General features: G+C 36.6%; 1 protein-coding gene across 1 annotated transcript; it reads left to right on the top strand.

Moving 5' to 3' along the window:
- The first annotated feature begins 3,761 nt into the window (after positions 1–3,761).
- Positions 3,762–21,038, top strand: pla2g7 (phospholipase A2, group VII (platelet-activating factor acetylhydrolase, plasma)). The gene is made up of 11 exons (XM_060866886.1): positions 3,762–3,950; positions 4,776–4,927; positions 6,941–7,091; positions 8,727–8,820; positions 10,925–10,993; positions 13,673–13,844; positions 14,193–14,306; positions 14,433–14,524; positions 18,024–18,194; positions 18,327–18,475; positions 19,920–21,038. Exons 2-11 carry the CDS (start codon positions 4,829–4,831, stop codon positions 20,018–20,020), a joined length of 1,212 nt encoding a protein of 403 aa, XP_060722869.1. The 5' UTR covers positions 3,762–3,950; positions 4,776–4,828; the 3' UTR covers positions 20,021–21,038.
- The last annotated feature ends 1,002 nt before the right edge of the window (positions 21,039–22,040 follow it).

Here is a 22,040-nt window from a genome sequence, read left to right as displayed (position 1 = left end):
ATCTGATAGTCCTTAAAGTCCATTGGAGAAATATTGCCCTCTGTATCCCCTCACCAAATCACCAAATCACCAAATTAGATCTTTCAACTTTTTCTATCTATTACTAAGGGGATTGTACTGTAATGTACTTTAGAAACTAGGTTCATTTATGAGGAGTTAAAAATAAAAACAACAAATTTCCTCCTATATATCAAATGAATATTACCTATGTAGAACTGGGGCTACCATTCAAAAAATAATTGTATCTGAAATGGATGTGCCTTTGTTACTTCCCTTTAAGTGTCAGGAAAAATTGACTTTTTTTAACTTAAAACTATATAAAAAAATTCTAAAAAAAAAAAACGTAATGGTTTTAGATTATAATCGCTTTCATGACGTGTGTGTGTTTGTGTGTGTGTGTGTGTGTGTGTGTGTGTGTGTGTGAGTTATAACACTTGCTCAAGGAGGGCAGCGTTTAATATTCCCATATATTATGTACAATCAAATACGCACAATCATAAATGTCAAATTTATGCTTTATGATGTCTGTAACAGAGAATAACTGGTTAAAAAAAGACAGAATTCTGTCCATACAGTGAGGTACAATATTATTTTGAGGAGGTTTGCATCATTCCAGAGACTGGCTTGGCTTGCAAAAGATTTATCCTGTATAAAATATTTTCCAGCTTATGTGTACAGAAATAACTTAAAATCATACAGCATGTTTCAAATAACCAATGCTCAGTTTCTCTTAAGCAATCATTTAGCTTAACCTGCCCGCTTTAAAAAAGAAACCCGGGTCATTCAGGCTCTCAAACAGCAAGAGTCTTTAGCAAACAAACCCACAGCCAGAGCCGATCCTGACCTCCTTGGGGCCCTAAGCAAAATCCTGCTAAGGGGCCCTCCTACCTGACCCCTGAGGCATGTAAACCATTTAACACACATTCACACTAGCACTGGCAGCACTGCACAGCTAATGTAATGTAGCTAGTCAGATAGAGACTAGAGACAGAATCACTTAACTTTACTGCTATTTGCTCTTGCTGACATCAAGCTTGAAGAGAACACAAGTTTACCTGATTGCTGTTCTCGCATTTTACTCTCATTTTGTTTCTTTTTTCTCTTTTCATGGCCAGATGAAAGCTCCGCTTCATATTGTCATCTACATTAACACGCGCTGTAAAATGAGGCAGGAGGAGGCTACTAAGATACATAAATTTAAACAAGTCTGCCTGCTACTGTTAACTAGCCTTAGCGTAAGAAACATGAACATTTAACACTTTCGTTCAAGTGCTATTATTAAACTACACGGATTAAAGTGTGTATAAGCCTCATACATAAGACAGGAATAGAAAAGGAATCTAAGGAAAAAGACAACAGCTACATACAAATTCAATAAAAGGTGCCAGATGAAATATTGCATAAAAACAAGTTATTTTATGTCATTATAGTTTTTTTTATTCAAAGTGTCTCTAAAAGTGTCCATGTACAGTCTGACTTCAGTCACCAAAACCATAAAAACTGGTTTCTTATTTATGAATGTAATATTGGGTCTTAAATAGTAAATAAATTAATAATAAAAACATTTTTAATTTGCTTTACAATAATCATTAAAACCAATAAGTATTTTTTCCATAAAAGTGAGAGAAGTTTTGAAAAGTGACTATTTTCAATAAGATATTCGTGTACATTAAACCACATTAATGTTTTAATGTTTATATAATAGGAAGTGACGTCAAATTAACGCCTGAAGTGTGAACAATAAACACAGTCACACTTTTATCATTAAATACATTTTTGGAAATTGGTTTGGACTTAATAATAAATGTTGCATTAATAATAAAAATTAGTGAAGTATACTATAAAATTATACACCTAATTTATCCAACAAAACAATTTCTACAAACATTTAAAAATGATATTTCAGATTCTTGTACATTCTGAAATATAAACACAGAATCTGCACCTTTTTTTTAATTGTATGTACACTAGATTTTTTTTGGATTGATGTCAAACATGTTTTTGAATCATTATGTGTGACAAAAATTAATATACAGAAAAAACACTGGTAGACACGGGCAAGAGTAAAAAAGGTGTCACAATTTATTGTGTTCAGCTGCGCAGCAGGACCCAACACTCCGCATATAGCATGAGAGATGAAGGGCTACGATCATTGATTACATCTAGATTTTATAGACAGAACTCAAGTAAAGAAGATATGCAAAAGCAAAACATCATCAATCATCAGCTCAAAATCACCGCATGATCATCTCCTGACCAAGCTAATCTGACCAGGCCAAGGTCTACTAGAAGGCCTACTAGAAGATTTACTGGACATTGTTTATGCCTAATTCCTGACAACTCGTCTCCAGTCCCTACTGCCCTTGTCATAATCTTAAGGAGACAACTGCTGACAATGTCAGTCTCTGGTCACTACAGATACAAGGTGAAAGCGTAGAAGGACAAGGCCTTATAAACATCTTTAGTTTAGACATTTCCACCAGAGATGTTATATTTTTTTATGAGGAAAGTAAAATGGTGAAATATTTTCCTATTTTATTTTAAATCTGCTTATTATCTGCTTAAAATAATAGCTGGGAAGTTTCACATCCATAAATGTAAAGATTTGGTCTGAAAAGAAACCAAACATTTTCCATTTTAAACTGGAAATGAAAGCTTGTTTTGAAACTTTAAAAGAACTCACAAGGCGAAAAGCTGTCAAAACTATGGACTTTTACAAGGCTGTTAATTTGATTCCTCTTTTCTAAATGAATCGTATTGCTCGATTTCACTTATTTGCATCTTTTATATGTATTTTTTTTTCTTTCTCTCCTTTATAATATCTTACTATTCTGAGATTTGAATGATATGATGTTGTATTTTGTTTGATGTTATCATTTGTTATTGAGAAAGAAAAAAAATGTTGAAAATAACAAACAAACAAACAAACAAACAAACAAATAAAAGTTTAAAAAAAGTCTTTGTTTCAGTGAACACACAGACATTCCGTTGTAACTCCACGTGTTACTATTTGAGAAGTAAAATAAACAGAGTTTATATTCACCCCAGTTAGCTTGTTGTCTAACAAGAGAGTGCCTTCAATGCCATACAAACAAGAGGTATCAGTCATATTGGCTGCCAGAAAAGAATAGAAAAGAAAAGAAAAGAAAAGAAAAGAATAGAAAAGAAAAGAATAGAAAAGAATAGAAAAGAAAAGAAAAGAAAAGAAAAGAAAAGAAAAGAAAAGAAAAGAAAAAAGTTACAAAAAATTGAATTCTTTTAAAACGTCACGTCTTCTGAGCTTTTTTGTTTTTTTACTTTTTCCAAAAGATTACTGTATAACTTGAAACCATTTATAAAATGGGACATATTTGGTTTACAAAGGGCCCACTTTGTTTTGTGTATACGTTACTTTCCAAATATAATGAATAGTTGTATAATATATTGTTCATTATTTCCAAAATTATCTCCCTCAAAATACAAAAACACATCACATACACCAATTTCAACCACACAACCCAATTTTCTACTAACATAATTTTCCATATCCTTCCAAAAAAAGTCTTGAGTAGATACAATGATAAAACAGATGCAGAATTGTTTCCCTTTCCTGACCACAAAATTCGCAAGCATAAGAAATATTAAGCTTAAATCTTTGCAGGATAAATCCTATGTAGAATTTTGTAAGACACCTCCTTAATAATAACACAGTTAGTCCCCTGACATTGAGGTCCAGCATGACGTCATTTCTATCTCCGACGTCCCACTATGAAGGTTAAGTCGAACACAACAGAGTGACTGTGAACATGGACACGTAAGAATATGAAGGTGGATCAACCTGTTTACTCTGTATTACATCTACACCAGTGAACACCAACAACCCGGAAGTACCTGGACTTCACACTGACTGTGGTCCTCCGTCCATGTGCTACATTTATACACATACACATCAGGGTCCAATTCATCATCAGGTAATGTTTATTATTATTATTATTATTCTTATATATCTTACAAACTAACTGGAGACGTTTGCTGAATACAGGCGACTTAACTTTACACGTGAGACGGAAACACGTGTCATCTTTAAACTATGTTTCTGTTCACAGATGACAGCGTTAGATTTAATATTGTTTATATTACACCGAAACACACACCATGTAAGTAATAAAGTATCGCCGAGTCATTGAATGACGTGTAATATCTCACATTTGAGTTGTTGTGCAACTTAAACTGCACCCAAATTGTATTGTTCTGTTTACGTTAATAAAAGGTCGGGTTGCCAGGTTCGTAAGAAACCATCCTTCTTTGTTTGTTTAAAACAAACAATAAAGATGAATCTTACCTTTAGTCGTTGTACGAAATATTATGTTATAAAATGTTTAACATAATGAAAATAGTAAAGTATTAAGGTTTTCTATAAATGTAATCAGTGACACTCATGGTTTACATTTACAGTATTTGGCAGACGCCCTTATATCCAGAGCGACTTAAATTATGTCATTTTTATACAATTGAGCAATTAAGGGTTAAGGGGCCTTAACCCTTTAGAAAAGGGGGGGGGGAGGAAAAAGGGGGGGGGGGGTTGTAGTGCAGGACAAATCTTTGACCACATGCTGTTGTACACGTGTTTAGGAGACTAACACCAATCAGCCATAAAAACAAGCAAATCGTGGCGAGTATTTGATCAGGGATGTGTTACGAAAAATGTTAGAACCTGGTTTAATGTGGCTTACATATGACTCAATCTCAATATATTTAATGTTGTGAAATAACTAGGATTTTTTTTCTGACGATAGAAATATCACTTTGGGACAATTTGCAGAAGCCGAACTACCCAACATTTGTTTAAATGGGAAATTCAGTGGGGCAGAACAGCATGGGAATTCCTCGAGGAAAAGGACCACACCAGGTGGGATGCACAGACTTAATGGTGGGACACACAGTACAGGTAGGTGAATAACTTTGCATCACTTCATCCTCTAAAATGTAAATGAGTTCTGAATAGGGACTGACAAAGGTTTATTTATAAAACAACCCATTCATTCACTCTTGTTCGTTTGTTTGAGGAACTTAAGGCAGTGTGCACAACCAAAATACAGAAATTAAAATATTCCATTACATTGTATGTATAAATGTTTGTGGACACTGTCCGTCTTCCCCAGATAGTGGATATAAATGCTTACACACCCTTGTACAAATGGCAGATTTTTGTGTTGTAAAACAATTAAAACAAGATAAATCATATCTGAATGTTTGTTTTCTACGTTTATTGTAATAATGCAACCTATAAGTTAAGGTGGAAAAATAAGGGAAATGTACAATAACCTATTTGCCAAGTCCGCACACCCCTAAATTAATATTTTATTGAAGCCACTTTTGGTTGTATTTCACTACTAGTGTTTTTGTGTAACAGCCTGTCAGTGTGACGCATCTTGACTTGGCAGTATTTTCGCTCTATTTCTTGGAAAATTATTTTAGCTCCATCATATAATATCATCAGCCTGCTTCTGGTCACATGACAGATTTATAGTTTACAGCCGACTCGCCTTTTTTTTCTCCATTATTTTAAGTGTCTGTGCACTGTTTATATCCACTCACGGTTGTTGATGTGCGAATATACAAATAATAAGAAGAATAATCCAGGGTTTAGGAATGTAGTTTGAAACGGTAGATCATGAAGAGCCAGGATTAATTGTTAATCCTGGGGTAAAGTATGAGCATAACCCAGGATTCGTTTACCTGGAGTTTGCAATCATTTCTGTGACTATTAATTTAGCTTGTTTATATGATATAGTTTTAAATGTTTTTATTCTGAGATTTTTTTTCTTAATGGTCTGACACCTGAAACAGACCTTCACAGACTATTACTGTACTTAGTCAAGTCTGGCTTGCTCATTGGGGAAATATTTGAATCTTCAATTTTAAATCTGGATTACTTTAAGACAACTTTGTGACTTTCTGTTGTTAAAAGTGTTAGGTAATCAAAATTTAATTTAAAGTGCTCACAACCATTGTCCTGGATTTTCCTTGTTGTTGATTATGGTAAGATATAATTATAAGATATATAATGTGATGTGAATTTTTATTAGAATATGTCTAGTTTTTCGGAGGCACGTGGCTTAGTGGTTAGTACGTTCGCCTCACACCTCCAGGGTTGGGGGTTTGATTCCCGCCTTGTGTGTGTGGAGTTTGCATGTTCTATCTTCTCCCCGTGCCTCGGGGGTTTCCTCCGGGTACTCGGGTTTCCTCCCCCGGTCCAAAGACATGCATGGTAGGTTGATTGGCATCTCTGGAAAATTGTCCGTAGTGTGTGATTGTGTGAGTGAATGAGAGTGTGTGTGTGCCCTGCGATGGGTTGGCACTCCGTCCAGGGTGTATCCTGCCTTGATGGCCGATGACGCCTGAGATAGGCACAGGCTCCCCGTGACCCGAGGTAGTTCGGATAAGTGGTAGAAAATGAGTGAGTGAATGAATATGTCTAGTTTTTATTTGATTATTCTTGTCAGATATACATTACAGCACAGTGAAATTCTTATCATTGCATATCCTAGTTTTGGAGGTTGGGGTAAGAGCACAGGGTCAGCCATGGTCCAGTGAGGGTAATGTTAAGGGCCTTGCTTAAGAGTCTTGCTCAAAACCTGTTCCAGCATGACCATGTCCCTGTGAGCAAAGCAAGCTCTATAAATGGTCTGCTTAGGTTCAACTGAGTTTGAGTGTCCAGCACTGAGCCTTCAGTCAGACTGAACACCTTAGAGATAAACTGGAATGCACAAGGCTTCTTGCCCAACTCCAATCCTCAATAATGTTCTGGCTGAATGTGCACAAATCCTGGGAAATATTATGACAGCACAGGGGGGACCAAGTTTGGAGTTTAACAAGCACATATGGGTCCGATGGTCATGTTTCCACAACCTTTTGGTCACTGGATTACTTTTCAAAACAGAAATCGATGTGTTCACAGGGAACCTTCTTCAGACTTTACTATCCATGCCAAGCTCTAGACGGTTCGGATGAGCCAAACTGGGTCCCATGCAGAGAATACTTCATTGGCCTTGCTGACTTCATGAAAATGAGCCGAGCACTGGGTGACAGAATTTTTAACTACCTCTTTGGTAAGTTCTGTGTTCAGACACTAATCAACATTTCATTACTAACTTTATGTACTGAAAAAGACTTTTTACTGAAGTAGATCAACTACAGGAAGCAGAGTATATTTAGCAGCAGTTCTACTGTACTTAAGTGATTGTTTAGGATATAGCTCATACACATACTAGACTATTCATAGATTACACATTCAACATTTAGCTGATATACCTAGATTGTGAACAAAGTTGAAAAATCTCTATTAACTTTATGCAAAAACAATGCGACTTGGTGTAACGTCTCCCAATGGGAATGAAGAAAGTAGAGTGGATGTAATCCATGGAAAAGAGCACACATTGATAAGTTGCAGTACATGTGATTGTTGCATTAGCAAGAACGTTTGACTTTCCACGGCATTCCAAATGCTAATTCCTGAATGGTTAATATAACAATTCAATTCATTTCAAGTTTATTTGTATAGCGCTTTTTACAATGGACATTGTCTCAAAGCAGCTTTACAGAACATAAACATAGAACAGAAGATAAACATAAGGAGAAGTATAAAGAATTAATATAATAAATATTCAAGATATATATAGTTCACGGTATGTATGTATGTATGTATGTATGTATGTATGTATGTATGTATGTATGTATGTATGTATGTATGTGTGTACGTATGTATATGTATTTATCCCCAATGAGCAAGTCTGAGGTGACTCAGGCAGCAGTGGCAAGGAAAAACTCCCTTAAATTGGTAAAGGAAGAAACCTTGAGAGGAACCAGACTCAAAGGGGAACCTCATCCTCATATGGGTGACACTAGATGGTGTGATTACAAATATACAGTCTGATAAATGCTGTATTGGTGTAAGGATCACATGGAGTTCAGATCTCCTCTTAGTATCATAGAGTCCAACTGGAGCTGGTAGATCTGTAGATGTCTCAGGATTCTCACAGAGTCGGTCTCATCTCAGTGGGTAAAATAAATCAGACACACAGAAATATAACATAAATCAGTGCTGCTGATTTATATTCAGTAAACCTTTTATGAACACCATTACAGTATTCGCCTCACACCTCCAGGGTCGGGGTTCGATTCCCTCCTCCACCTTGTGTGTGTGGAGTTTGCATGTTCTCCCCGTGCCTCGGGGGTTTCCTCCGGGTACTCCGGTTTCCTCCCCCGGTCCAAAGACATGCATGGTAGGTTGATTGGCATCTCTGGAAAATTGTCCCTAGTGTGTGATTGTGTGAGTGAATGAGAGTGTGTGTGTGTGTGCCCTGCGATGGGTTGGCACTCCGTCCAGGGTGTATCCTGCCTTGATGCCCGATGACGCCTGAGATAGGCACAGGCTCCCCGTGACCCGAGGTAGTTCGGATAAGCGGTAGAAGATGAATGAATGAAGTAATGAGGTTTTAGCTGTCTACTTCAGGAGAAGAAGAAAATATTTTTATGATTTTTGTAACTTTCTGCTATTACTGGTATATAATTATAACAATCATTTTCAGTAGACTTCTCTTTGCAGTGTTATTATACGAATGATTTGAACACTGTAAATAACAGATTTTTGCCATCACCGCTCTTCATCCTGTCTGGCTTATACATGCTATTAAGTTATTTATAAAAAATTTGAACAGAATTTTTTTCTTCTTTGTTGAGAAAAGGGTCTTACAGGATCCCAGCAGCTTGGAATGCCCCTTTTAAAACAGATGGGAAATACCCAGTAATTATTTTCTCTCATGGTCTGGGAGCATTCAGGTATGTTTCATTCTCAGAAGTACTTTTGATAAAAGATCATAATGTATAATGTATAGCCTCTAAATGTATTGGAACGTTTAAGCTTGTTTAACACATCACAGAATTGAAAGCTGTAATTCAGTGTGTAAGGATTGACCTTGCTGTTTTAATACTTTCTGAGGGGACTATACAGTGTTAGTCCCTAAAAAGTGTTAGTCCCCTTCCTGATGTTTGTTTCAGATCATCGAACAAATTTAAATATTAGTCAAAGATAACACAAGTAAACACAACATACAGTTTTTAAAAGAAGGTTGTTATTAAGTGAAAACAAAATTCGAACCCACACGGCCCTGTGTGATCAACATCCAAAGAACTGCAGGCCTCACTTGCCCCAGTTAAGGTCAGTGTTCATGACTCCACCATAAGAAGGAGACTGGGCAAAAATGGCCTGCATTCCAACAAGAAAACCGCTGCTGAGCAAAAAGAACATAAAGGCTCGTCTCAGATTTGCCAGAAAACATCTTGATGATCCCCAAGACTTTTGGGAAAATACTCTGTGGACTGACGAGACAAAAGTTAAACTTTTTGGAAGGTGTGTGTCCCATTACATCTGGTGTAAAAGTAACACTGCATTTCAGATAAACAACATCATACCAACAGTAAAATATGCTATTTTACAAGGTTTCATCAGAAAAAGTTTGAGTTTTTGTCATATATTAATGTAAAAAAAAATAATTTAAGTTGTCTATATTTGTCTATATTTATTTCTTTGTGATTTTAGGTTATTTTAGATCTTATTAACCGTTCTTGCCATGAAGATAGCCTCAGTAGCTGACATGGCAGTAAATTCTAGCAACTAAATAACTAACTAACTAACAGTAAAATATGGTGGTGGTAGTGTGATGGTCTGGGGCTGTTTTACTGCTTCAGGACCTGAAAGACTTGCTGTGATAAATGGAACCATGAATTCTGCTGTATACGAAAAAATCCTGAAGGACAATGTGAGGCCATCTGTTTGTGACCTCGAGCTGAAGCAAAGGAAAGGGCGCAGGACAATGATCTAAAACACATCAGCAAGTTCACCTCTGAATGGCTGAAGAAAAACATAATGAATCCTGAATCCTATTGAGATGCTGTGGCATGACCTTAAAAAGGTGGTTCATGCTCGAAAACCCTCCAATGTGGCTGAATTACAACAATTCTGCAAAGATGAGTGGACCAAAATTCCTCTACAGCGCTGTAACAGACCGATTGCAAGTTATCGCAAACGCTGGATTGCAGTTCTTGCTGCTAAGGGCGGCCCAACCTGTTATTAGGTTTATGGGGCAAATACTTTTTCACACAGGGCCGTGTGGGTTTGGATTTTGTTTTCCCTTAATAATAAAAACCTTCATTTAAAAATTGCATGTTGTGTTTTACTTTTGTTATCTTTGACTAATTTGTTGTGTTTACTTTTGTTATCTTTGACTAATTTGTTGTGTTTACTTTTATCTTTGACTAATTTGTTGTGTTTACTTTTGTTATCTTTGACTAATTTGTTGTGTTTACTTTTGTTATCTTTAACCAATTTGTTTGATGATCTGAAACATTAAATCAAACATGCAAAAAAAAAAAAATAAATAAAATCAGGAAGGGGGCCAACACTTTTTCACACCACTGTATGTATTGTGAGGAAAAATCATAAGGCTTAGTAACAATCAATTTAACAGAACATTTATAAAGTAGAGACAGAATTATATATAACACAACAGGATTTAGACAAAACTAAATAACAATTAAAACAAACAGGACAAACGAACAAACGGTTGAAACAAAACTGTCATTAAAAACAATCATAAATCAAACCAATACTTTGTTGCATCACAGAGCAGTGTAATGCACTATCAGCTTAGATAAGCTGAAAGACCTGCTAGTGTTGCATCAATTGACAAGGGAGAAAGTGTCGTCATTCACACAATCAAAGCAAAGCTCAGGTTCAGCCCTTTTTCTCTTGCATGAAACTTCATGTTTAAATGTCTTTTATGTAAAATGCTGCCCAAAAATACTGTACACCATGACCAATTCTGAAGTGTCCACAAGTGTCCGAACTGTGGTCTGCAGTCATGTATGATTTTCTGTTTCACAGGACACTGTATTCAGCAATATGCATTGAGTTGGCCTCAGAGGGCTTTGTTGTTGCCGCTGTGGAACACAGGTACGCTTTTTTTTTAAGCTAGGATTTAAACACAAAGTCGTTCTTAGTGGCATGCTGCTTACGCCACAATGTGTTAGGGATCATGAAGATTTTTTTGTTTGTGTCACTGTTTCACACGGCATCAGGTGGAAGTGTCTAGGTCTCTGTGGGTGTGAGATTCAAACTTATTTTATGATGTTTGACTGTATATTAAATTAATACTTGATTAATACTGGATTGTGCTCACTGGGGGTCACGGTGGCTTAGTGGTTAGCACGTTCGCCTCACACCTCCAGGGTTGGGGGTTCGATTCCCGCCTCCACCTTGTGTGTGTGGAGTTTGCATGTTCTCCCCGTGCCTCGGGGGTTTCCTCCGGGTACTCCGGTTTCCTCCCCCGGTCCAAAGACATGCATGGTAGGTTGATTGGCATCTCTGGAAAATTGTCCGTAGTGTGTGATTGCGTGAGTGAATGAGTGTGTGTGTGTGTGTGTGCCCTGCGATGGGTTGGCACTCCGTCCAGGGTGTATCCTGCCTTGATGCCCGATGACACCTGAGATAGGCACAGGCTCCCCGTGACCCGAGGTAGTTCGGATAAGCGGTAGAAAATGAATGAATGAATTTTTTGAATGAATGAAATAAGTTTTTCAGTACACCAAGAATTTAAGAACACTGAATGTCAGATACGTCATCCGCTACAAGTAGTTTGTGTTCATTGGTGGTCCCATTAAATGATTAGATGATTATCTTCACTCTCCATTTTATGATGGTCAGGTCCTGGGAACACTAGGGGCAGCTGGCAGCAGTACACCAGTTATTGGATGTTACACTAGTTCCTTGTATAGCACAATACACACGTTCACAGATGAAGGGGAATTTTTAAATAATCAATCCACCTACTAACGTTTTTGGGAGTTGGGAGGAAACATGAAGGATGCCCACATGGCAGTGGGGAGAGCACTTGCCCTTTTACTGAGAAAAAATTAGAATTTCAATGATCATTTTTTTCCCTTTGACTTTGTGGTGCTTGAAAATTTGTAAACCATTTACAATTTTCTGCATAAACATCAACAGACTTTCAGTTCTAAATGTAGACAAACAGTCAATTCTACAAATTATTGTACTTTATTGAGGAAAATGATCCAATATAACATATATGGGGGGATGTGGTAGCTCAGTGGTTAAGGTGTTCGACTACTGATCTGAATGACATTGGTTCGAATCCCAGGTCCACCAAGTTGCCACTGCAGGGCCCCTGAGCAAGGCCCTTAACCCTCAATTGCTCAGGTGTATAAACTGAAATAAAAATGTAAGTCACTCTGGATAAGAGTGTCTGCTAAATGCTGTAAATGTAAATGTAAATGTAAACATATCAGTACGTGTATGCTAAACTTGTGCCTTTTGCAATAATGATAGAACAAAATTTCTGCTAACCGACGATCTGTCCGACATCCGCTTCGAAAGGTTTTAAGGCATTCCTTAGTACAGATCAGCTTCAACAACAGGACTTTGACTCAGCCATTCCAAAACATTAACTTTTTTCCTCTTTAATCATTCTTTTGCTAGAACAATGTGTGTACATAGGGTTATTGTGTGTCTTGCTACATGACCCAGTTGCTCTGAAGATATCCTGACATTTTCACTGGTATTTCAGAATTTTTTGTTCATCATTGTCTCCTTGGTCTTTCTGCAATAAAACAGGCCTAAACCATGATGCTACTGTACCGTCGCCATGTATTATGAATGGGAGAAGGTTTCTAGGCTAGAATGCAGTGTTTTTCTTTTTCCAAACAAACTTTTTTTAAACCAAAAAGTTTTATTTTACTATCATCCATTCACAAACCTGTCTTTTCAAATAGCCTTATGGCTTGACCATGTGATCTTTAGGAAACTAATCGGCAGCAGCGTTCTTTTTGGAGAGCAATGGCTTTTTTTATTTATAACCCTACCATGCAGACCATTGTTTTTCATTGACCTGCTGATGGTGGACTGCGACCTTACTCTTATTTCACCTTAGAGGTTCATACTTGGGTATATCACAGATTACAGATATGTAATATTAAATAATTTTCCTCAATAAATAACTGACCGAGCATAATCTTTTTGCCTCATCTGTTTAATTGGGTTCTCTCGGTCTACTCTCTGTGCTTGAAAAAATGAATATGAAAATATTTTTTATGCAGAAAAAATAAAAGGGTTTACAAACTTGTATATGTATTATGTGTGTGTATATATATATATATATATATATATGTATATATATATATACATATGAATATATATATATATATATTAGGTGCACAGTGGCTTAGTGGTTAGTACGTTCGCCTCACACCTCCAGGGTTGGGGGTTCGATTCTCGTCTCCGCATTGTGTGTGTGGAGTTTGCATGTTCTCCCTGTGCCTCGGGGGTTTCCTCCGGGTACTCCGGTTTCATCCCCCGGTCCAAAGACATGCATGGTAGGTTGATTGGCATCTCTGGAAAATTGTTCGTAGTGTGTGATTGCGTGAGTGAATGAGTGTGTGTGTGTGTGTGCCCTGTGATGGGTTGGCACTCCGTCCAGGGTGTATCCTGACTTGACGCCTGAGATAGGCACAGGCTCCCCGTGACCCGAGGTAGTTCGGATAAGCTGTAGAAGATATGAATGAATGTATATATTATTTTAAAGCAAATGTTGGTCCTTTTTATTTCCATTTTCGTCAGAGACGAATCTGCCTCAGCAACCTTCTACTACAAAGAGAACAGTGAAGTGAATCAAAGCCATCAGACACAACGGGAGGCATTCCAGCCTGTGTCGGGTAATTTGGTGGAGGAGTGGATGTACTACAGACGACTAAAAACAGGCGAGAGTGAATTCCTTCTAAGAAACAATCAAGTGAGAGACTCCCCACATTATTGCTACTGTAGGATACAACACATCCTCTAATGAAGTTGGCAAAAGTTGGTAAAACTACTAATAAATTGTGTCTAAAATGTAATGCCATATTAAGACCATGGTATTGTAAGGCTATATCTCATTTTTTGCCAGCAGAAACATATATTTTAATACCATCTATATGAATGTGAGGAAAAAAGTTGTCTGCTTTGAGCATAAAACATGATAGTGCAAGAATTTAAAATGAGAGAAAATATATATGCAATATGTAATCATGAACATATTACACAAAAAATACAAAAAACAGATTTTATAAAGTAATATATTGGTTTCATTCATTTTCTACAGGTGAAACAAAGGGCAGATGAGTGCATAAGAGCTTTGGATCTTCTTATCGACATTAATTTAGGAAAGTCTGTGGAAAATATCCTACGCTCTGATTTTGACTGGTCAAAATTGAAGGTGATGACAAAAAAGAAACTACCTACAAATATTAAAGCTTTGGGGGGGGAAAAAAAACCCTGACTATAAAGGAAAGGTCTGTGTATTTACAGTACGATACAGTGCTTTGTATGCTTTCTTTTACAGAACTGTATGGATTTGTGTAAAATAGTGGTCATGGGCCATTCCTTTGGTGGGGCTACAGTGATCCAGTGTTTGTGTAAGGAAGTCAAGTTTAAGTAAGTATTCATATTGGAAAATCAGTAAAATGTGTTAATCAGACCATCACATGTCATAAATTTCATATCGTCGCTGTCGTTATTTTTCAGGAAATTAAAAAAACGTCGTACCTTATCTGCAGTACACAGGGTTTAGTCCGCGTTGCAGTGGATTGTCTTGCGCTAAATTCCTGTCCTCAGACGAGCACCAGAACTAGCGGGGGTCAAGATTTTTTATCTTTGAGCCCAGTGTTTTGAAGACATTTACCTCAGAAGACGTGTTGATTCGTCGCGACTCTTCTTGAGGAGAAATATGTCGTGAAGCTCTCCCGCGGAGTGAGGAAGAGGTGGACAGTTGAAGTGTCCAATGGAGTTATGAGATTTGCGCTCAAGCTATTTTCAAGACTTTAGATTGGTTAATAACTTGTAAAAATAACAGACCCACGTGGGGACTGACCAATAGCATCGATATGTGAAAAAATATGAAATTGACCAAATTTGGACATACAAGGTTTCCGCCCGACAGCGACGATATGATGGTTTTGAATGCAAGATAAATCAATATCACATTTTTAAGACATCCGCCAGATAAAACAATACAATCATTTTAGTGTAATTCAATGTTGTATCTGTATATAGTTCTGAAAACTACATGATTTCCTAAACTGTACTGGATGTCTTTTTTGTAAATGTCTGTCTTATTTATTGTTTAACATTCAGTTGTCACACGGAAAGATTGATTTCAATTCCTTTGAAATACACAAGGTCGGGTCCTGACTTACAGCTAAATATAACTACAACTCTGTCAACTACAGTATATTGGAGTTGTAATTATATAATCAAGTTTTTAGGATATTTACATTCAGATTGCTTTGTAATAATTAATTACCAAACCCCCCCTTTTTTAACGGACCAAATGTTATTAGACAAACTAATTTTAAATACTTGGTTAAAAACGCTTGAGGACTAGGTTGAAAAAAAGCTGTTGATTAGGTTTTTTCCCCTGGTGATGCTTTGACAGACCTTTACTGTAGTGGTCTTCACTTCCTGCTTGTACTTGGGGACATTTTGCAGTTTTGTTTTTAAGTGACTAACTTGATCAATGCAGGACGTTCCATTCATGGGTGGAACAATAAAAATAAGTCTTGGGTTACTTTTCAAGTAAGCTTTGGGTCATTTTAATTCTGCAGCATAACACCATCTAGTGGCTAAATGTGAACAGATAATATCGCTCTACACTTTGATCACAATACAAATTCATCCTGCTGATTTTTTCACCATTCATATCAACAATAAATAGAAGCAAACCAGTTCCACTGTCTGTTATAAACACCCACAGTACAACATGAGGTGGTTTGCTTCTTAGCATGAGCAGATCTTTCCCGTCCTCATACTTTTCTCTTCCCATCATTCTGGTTGACTTTAAGACAGACCTGCCTACCTTCCGGAAACTATTTTTTTTTATTTTTTATTTAAATACTACTATTGTAATGGGTTTTAAACAGGGAAATAATTCTGTCATCCCCACAGATGTTTCCCATGGTCTTCCAGGCCTTTTTGTGTACCTGAACAACTATGCACCTATCTTTTATGCATTTTAGTATGCTTAAATATGCTTAGGTTATGCTGATGATTGTCAACAATGTATCTCAGGTCTAACTGTATATATATATAATATATACACATACATAAAAATTCTCATGATAGACTAATCAGTTGTTTCATATATTTTTACATGAGTGTGGATCTTAGATGTGATTTTTAGATGTGCATATTTCTTATTCCTCCTGTAAAAAAGAACAAAACTTTTAAGCATTTAAGAAACATGGCTAACGTTAGACCCATACTTAGATCTGTGTGTATTAATTAATTGTTAATTCATCGGTGAGCATTTTTTTTTTTTTGAGGAGCAGAAGATAAGACAGATGGTGACAGGGTTGCCAGTTCGTGTAAAAATACTCTATGGAGCCAATATCTTTTTATATAGCAAATAAGCATAGTAGAATTTTGATTTGTTTGGACTTTGATGTTGCCAAGACTCAGCTTCCTATTACAGGGTTACTAAAAAAAGCATTACTTTTTCACTACTTAATAATAATAATAGACTAGACTTTTGTTTGTTACCAGTGTCAGCCACCATTATGTAACTCAATGAATGTCTTTCTATCTATACCTCAGCACGTGACCTGAGAGCTGCTAATGTCGGCCTTCTTAAAATCCCCCCTGTAAAATTGGCATAGTTTAGTGGCCCCCTTTTGTTACTACTTTGTTTACTTTGGAACACGGTGCCATTTTGCATTACGCAGTCAATCTCAGGACCTTTTTTAAAAAGTGGTGTATTTTTTAAATGGCAAAGTAAATACTTTGATATTTATTTTATTTAGTTCAGTTTTATTTTTATAGCACTTTTAATGGACATTGCCTCAAAATAGATTTACAGAAATGATGAAAAGAAAAATGACAAATTTTACAGTTAGCTTTATCCCTAATGAGAGAGCTTGAGACAACGGTGGCAAGGAAAAGCTCCTTGAGACGTTATAAGGCGGAAACTTTGAGAGGATCAAGACTTTTCATCTGGTTGTGTAACCAGAAGCTTTTGAGCAACTGATACATAAGTGTAATTTATAAGTTCATTATAGATTTAACACTAATTAATTCGTGCTGAAGCCATCAAATGTTCAGTGACTGAAAACTGAGCATAAAACCAACCACCACAACAGCAGTTCAAAGCTGGTGCCATAGTCATCAAGTGGTTCTATCCATAGCAGTCATGTGGGTATTTATGTTCAAAATTCAATTACATACTTTACTGGGATAGATCTGCACAGACAGCCCATAGCCCATGGGATTACTGTGGATAAAACCACCAACATTTGAAGACTTTAGCAGGATGGAAGTAGTGTTAAGTCTATAAAGAACTCTCACCTTCTTTTACGCTCACCTACTTATTCCACAGGAGCTCTTAGTTACACGATTCCTCTCGAATATAAGCTGTTGTAGAAAGGACATTATTTACCTGAGAGCCTGGTTCCTCTCAAGGTTCCTTCCTCACATCATTTCAGGGAGTGTTTCCTTGCCACCATCTCCTCAAGGATAGATGTTAGAGATAAATAGTAATTTAATATTAAACCTTACCATTTTTGATCTATTTTAAGCTGCTTTGAGACTATTTCAAATAGTTAAAAGTGCTATACAAATAAATTGAATTGAATATCATTACCCTTGTTGTTTTTTGCAGGCAGACAGCTAAGCCCAGTGAGGGTGGGAAATTAAGCTAAACATTTTGTATAAAACTTGGTTTCCTTATCGTATAAATATGAAAATATTTTATATATGTGGACACCTGACCATCACGCCTATTTTAGTATATCGGTCATTAAATTTCAGATTTACAATTACACTTGAAGTGGTCAGAAAGATTATTTGAAGACTTGGCATAAACAACTGGCAAAAAGATGAACAAATTTAATACTTTAGGGTTATAGTTAGCTTTTACCATCTGAACTTGTCTCTTCTACAGGTGTGGCATCGCGTTGGACACATGGATGTTTCCCCTTGATGAAGAAATCTTTCCAAGTGTGAAACAGCCAATTTTTTTCATTAACTCCGAGAAGTTCCAGTGGGCCGGGAATATTATGCTCATGAAGAAATTGGATTCTCCCGTCATTCCAAGAAAAATGATCACCATCAAGTCAGTAATATGAACATGATCTATGTTCTTGAATATATATGTAGCTAGGTATGCTAAGAAACTTCATTTAAAACTTGTTTAGAGAAGTTTGTTTATTTACAAGAGAAGCTTGTTTATTTTTCCTCTTTGTAGGGGGGCTGTGCATCAGAGCTTCCCAGATTTCACCTTTCTCACCGGTAACTGGATCGGGAAGCTTCTGAAGCTGAAGGGAGAAATTGATCCTAACATAGCAATGGATTTGTGCAACAGAGCATCGTTAGCATTCCTTCAACGACACTTATGTAAGTTAAAATACTTTCATAGAATAGACTTCTAGAAGTTTTTGGGATTGTTTTGCCAATGTTTTGTTGTGCTTTTGAATGTCAGAATCAAAAAAAGTGTTTATAAACATGTTTGTTTTATTGCAAACTATCAAGTCGGGCACATTCCTAAACTAAAGACATTTTGCTAGTTAGCTAACATGCATGATTTATATTGGTTTCATTTTTCAAACCTATCTATCTAATCTATTACCAAACCGCCTACAGTATACTTCAAGATCCTAGGTAGCTAGTGAAGCATACGAAGTCATGTTATTGAGGAGTTTCCTATCATGGACAGTTTCATCTAGCTGATTCATCAAGTCATCTCAAAGTTGTAAATGTCATGAACATGCCCAGAAATATTGTAGGATTACTGGTTGGAAGGTCTTGAGTTCAAATCCTAACACTGCCCTGCTGCCACTGATGAGCAAGACCCTTAGCATTCAATTCCCGAGGTGTATTGAGGTTATTGTAAGTTGCACTAGATAAGAGCCAAATGCCATAAATGTAATCATCCTGAGAATGCTGATATAGGTCAGATCAAGCTCAGAGTTTCTTGGAGATATGTTTATAAGACTAGCAGCATTTAGCCACTGACCGGATACCAAGCCATACGGATCTTCTAGAGCTACACCATTTGACAGTGCTACCTTAGCTGAATAGCACTCCCTGTCTTTTAGAGATATACATAATAATACATGGAAAACATTGATGGAGTCTTGAGTTAGATTAAAACTGGGTTACAGCTGCTTGGGTCTTTTTGTAATCAGGCTGCATTTACATATCTCTCTTTTGTCTATTTTAAAATAAACACTAAAGAGGTCTATAGGAGAAGGTGTAGTCCTACAATATTTAAAAATATTCATTCATTCATTTTCTACCACTTTATCCTGGACGGAGTGCCAACCCATCGCAGGGCACACACACACACTCTCATTCACTCACGCAATCACACACTACGGACAATTTTTCCAGAGATGCCAATCAACCTACCATGCATGTCTTTGGACCGGGGGAGGAAACCGGAGTACCCGGAGGAAACCCCCGAGGCACGGGGAGAACATGCAAACTCCACACACACAAGGCGGAGGTGGGAATCGAACCCCCAACCCTGGAGGTGTGAGGCGAACGTGCTAACCACTAAGCCAGCGAAATTTACAAATATCATTAGTAGAAAAAGGGGTTTTCTAAATGATGGACATTTACAAGTCTATTTTTACATAAAAATCAAGAAAATACAGAAATCTATAACTGACTTTCGAAGGTTTAATTAAAACCCTAACCTCAATAAAGAACATTTTGACTGATAGGACACACAGCACTATCATTTAAATTAGCTATGCACTTGTGTTCCGCCTTTGTTGTAAGTCAGTTTTATCTAAAAAGTCTGACAAGAAAAATAAACTCACGTGTCGTTCCGCAGCTCTGGAGAGAGACTTCAATCAGTGGGATCATTTAATTGATGGAAAAGATGACCACCTGATTCCAGGCACCAACATCACTCTGCTTCAGTCCTCCATCTAATCATTGGTTAAAAAACAAATGACTGTATGAACAACAAATGAAAAATGCATAATGACTCTTCAGAATCATATTTTTCTGTTGTTATACAGCAAACACACAGAGATAAAGATATAATCCCAGCATATTACATTGCTGAAGTAAAGTTCATTTAAATTATTTTTTTTTTTGGAATGTGGTGTATGAAAACCTGAGGTTAGATCAGGTGAATCGTAAATATTTGATATAAGAGATTTTTTTTAATTGATTAAAGTACAGATTCTTAAACAGTAAGCAGTTAAAGGAAGTTTTTCAAAAACTTTCTGAAGTTTACATTTTACTGTTACAGCTGGTCTTGTACTTTTTACAGCAATGGGAAACTGCATTAATCTGTTATTACAAGCATCATGTTTTCCTTATTGAATATTAATATCTGTGATGCTCCTCTCACTCGTTTTCTACCGCTTATCCGAACTACCTCGGGTCACGGGGAGCCTGTGCCTATCTCAGGCGTCATCGGGTATCAAGGCAGGATACACCCTGGACGGTGTGCCAACCCATCGCAGGGCACACACACACACTCATTCACTCATGTCTGTGATGCTGCTGTTCCTGTAAATTTAACAGTTCACAGGTAGACGGTTGGTACTGAACTAATCAGACAGCCTGAAGATTCAGCCTTAAATTATCTATAATGTTATCTGTGTAAAGCCTTCACACTACAAAATGCTCAATTAATAACTTAAGCCATGTATTTTAATATGTTTTTAATCGTCACTTGTATTGGATAAAAATGATGCTGAGGTGCTAATTCACTACGGGAAATTAAACATTGTAACACTGACACATGAAAGGCTGACTACTAATTACAGATTCTTCATGCTCGATTTTTTTTTGTATAATTTACATTAAAATTTATATTAATGTACATTTCTCATATGGTTTTCACTTTTTTCTTCCTTTGTACTAGTCTACAAAAGTAGATAACTGGGCAATAACAAAACACAGAATAAAAGCTTTTGGGCATTGTTTAATCTCAAAACCACCTGTGAAAACTTTTATATGTATGTAGAATGAGAACCAGGTCAACATGTACAAATTTGTGCTATAGAAAATTATTAGACACATTTACAATTATGAGCACATTTACAATTCACATGTTTTAAACAACCCAAAACAATGAAATACAATTGTAATGGAGTATTTAATAAATGTCCTTGACACCCTTTCTCCAGTGGAAATGACGAATACCAGTTGATCCTAAGGGTTCACTGGAGATGCCATGTGTAAAAACGTATGTGTTTTGGCTGACAATTTGTATTGGATCACGTTAATACCAGTTGTAAACAGTCGTAGACTCTAGTTTTATACAACTATGTAAATAAATTGGAAAAAAAAAATGCACCTTCTCCTCTGACATTACGCCAAGGTTATACAGATCTGATTCAGCCTCACATTCTACCTCCTGGTCCTGTTAACGTAAGATTTATATCTCTGGCCCGTGCATACTCTCTGAGTACATATGAACTGAAATACATACAGATGTGTACTTTCTCCAGTTGTATCACAAGTAGGAAATCCCTTAGCTCATCAACCTGCTCACATGTCTGTGTCACATGCTCTACTGTTAGTGTACAAAAAACAAATATACATAAAAATTATGTGTATATTAAACTGAGAAGATTTTTTTCACTGAATGACCTAAGTAGTCCAGCTCTTTGAGTCTGTAGTAAGAAAGAAGCCATTAGGCAAGTGCACAATCCTTTTTTCAAATATTAAATATATTTTTTCCTCACTGATAAATAGATCCGTCCCAGCAACAGGTTCTTGATCCAGCTCATCGCCATATATGACTTTGAGTGATAAAGATCATTCAAATAGACCAGACAATATTCTCAACTTTAAAACACACAAAAAAGAACATGTAATAAATGCAAAAGTGATGACTCTTACCAGAAGGATCATGAGAAGCAACTGATGTTTGAGTTGTTCTCAAGATCCTTCTGAAAGGTCACATAACAATTGCTGCAAACTGCCTTTACGT

This window comes from Tachysurus vachellii, chromosome 3 (assembly GCF_030014155.1).
Source record: "Tachysurus vachellii isolate PV-2020 chromosome 3, HZAU_Pvac_v1, whole genome shotgun sequence".
Lineage (NCBI taxonomy): Eukaryota > Metazoa > Chordata > Actinopteri > Siluriformes > Bagridae > Tachysurus > Tachysurus vachellii.
This window is presented reverse-complemented; position numbering and strand designations above follow the sequence as displayed.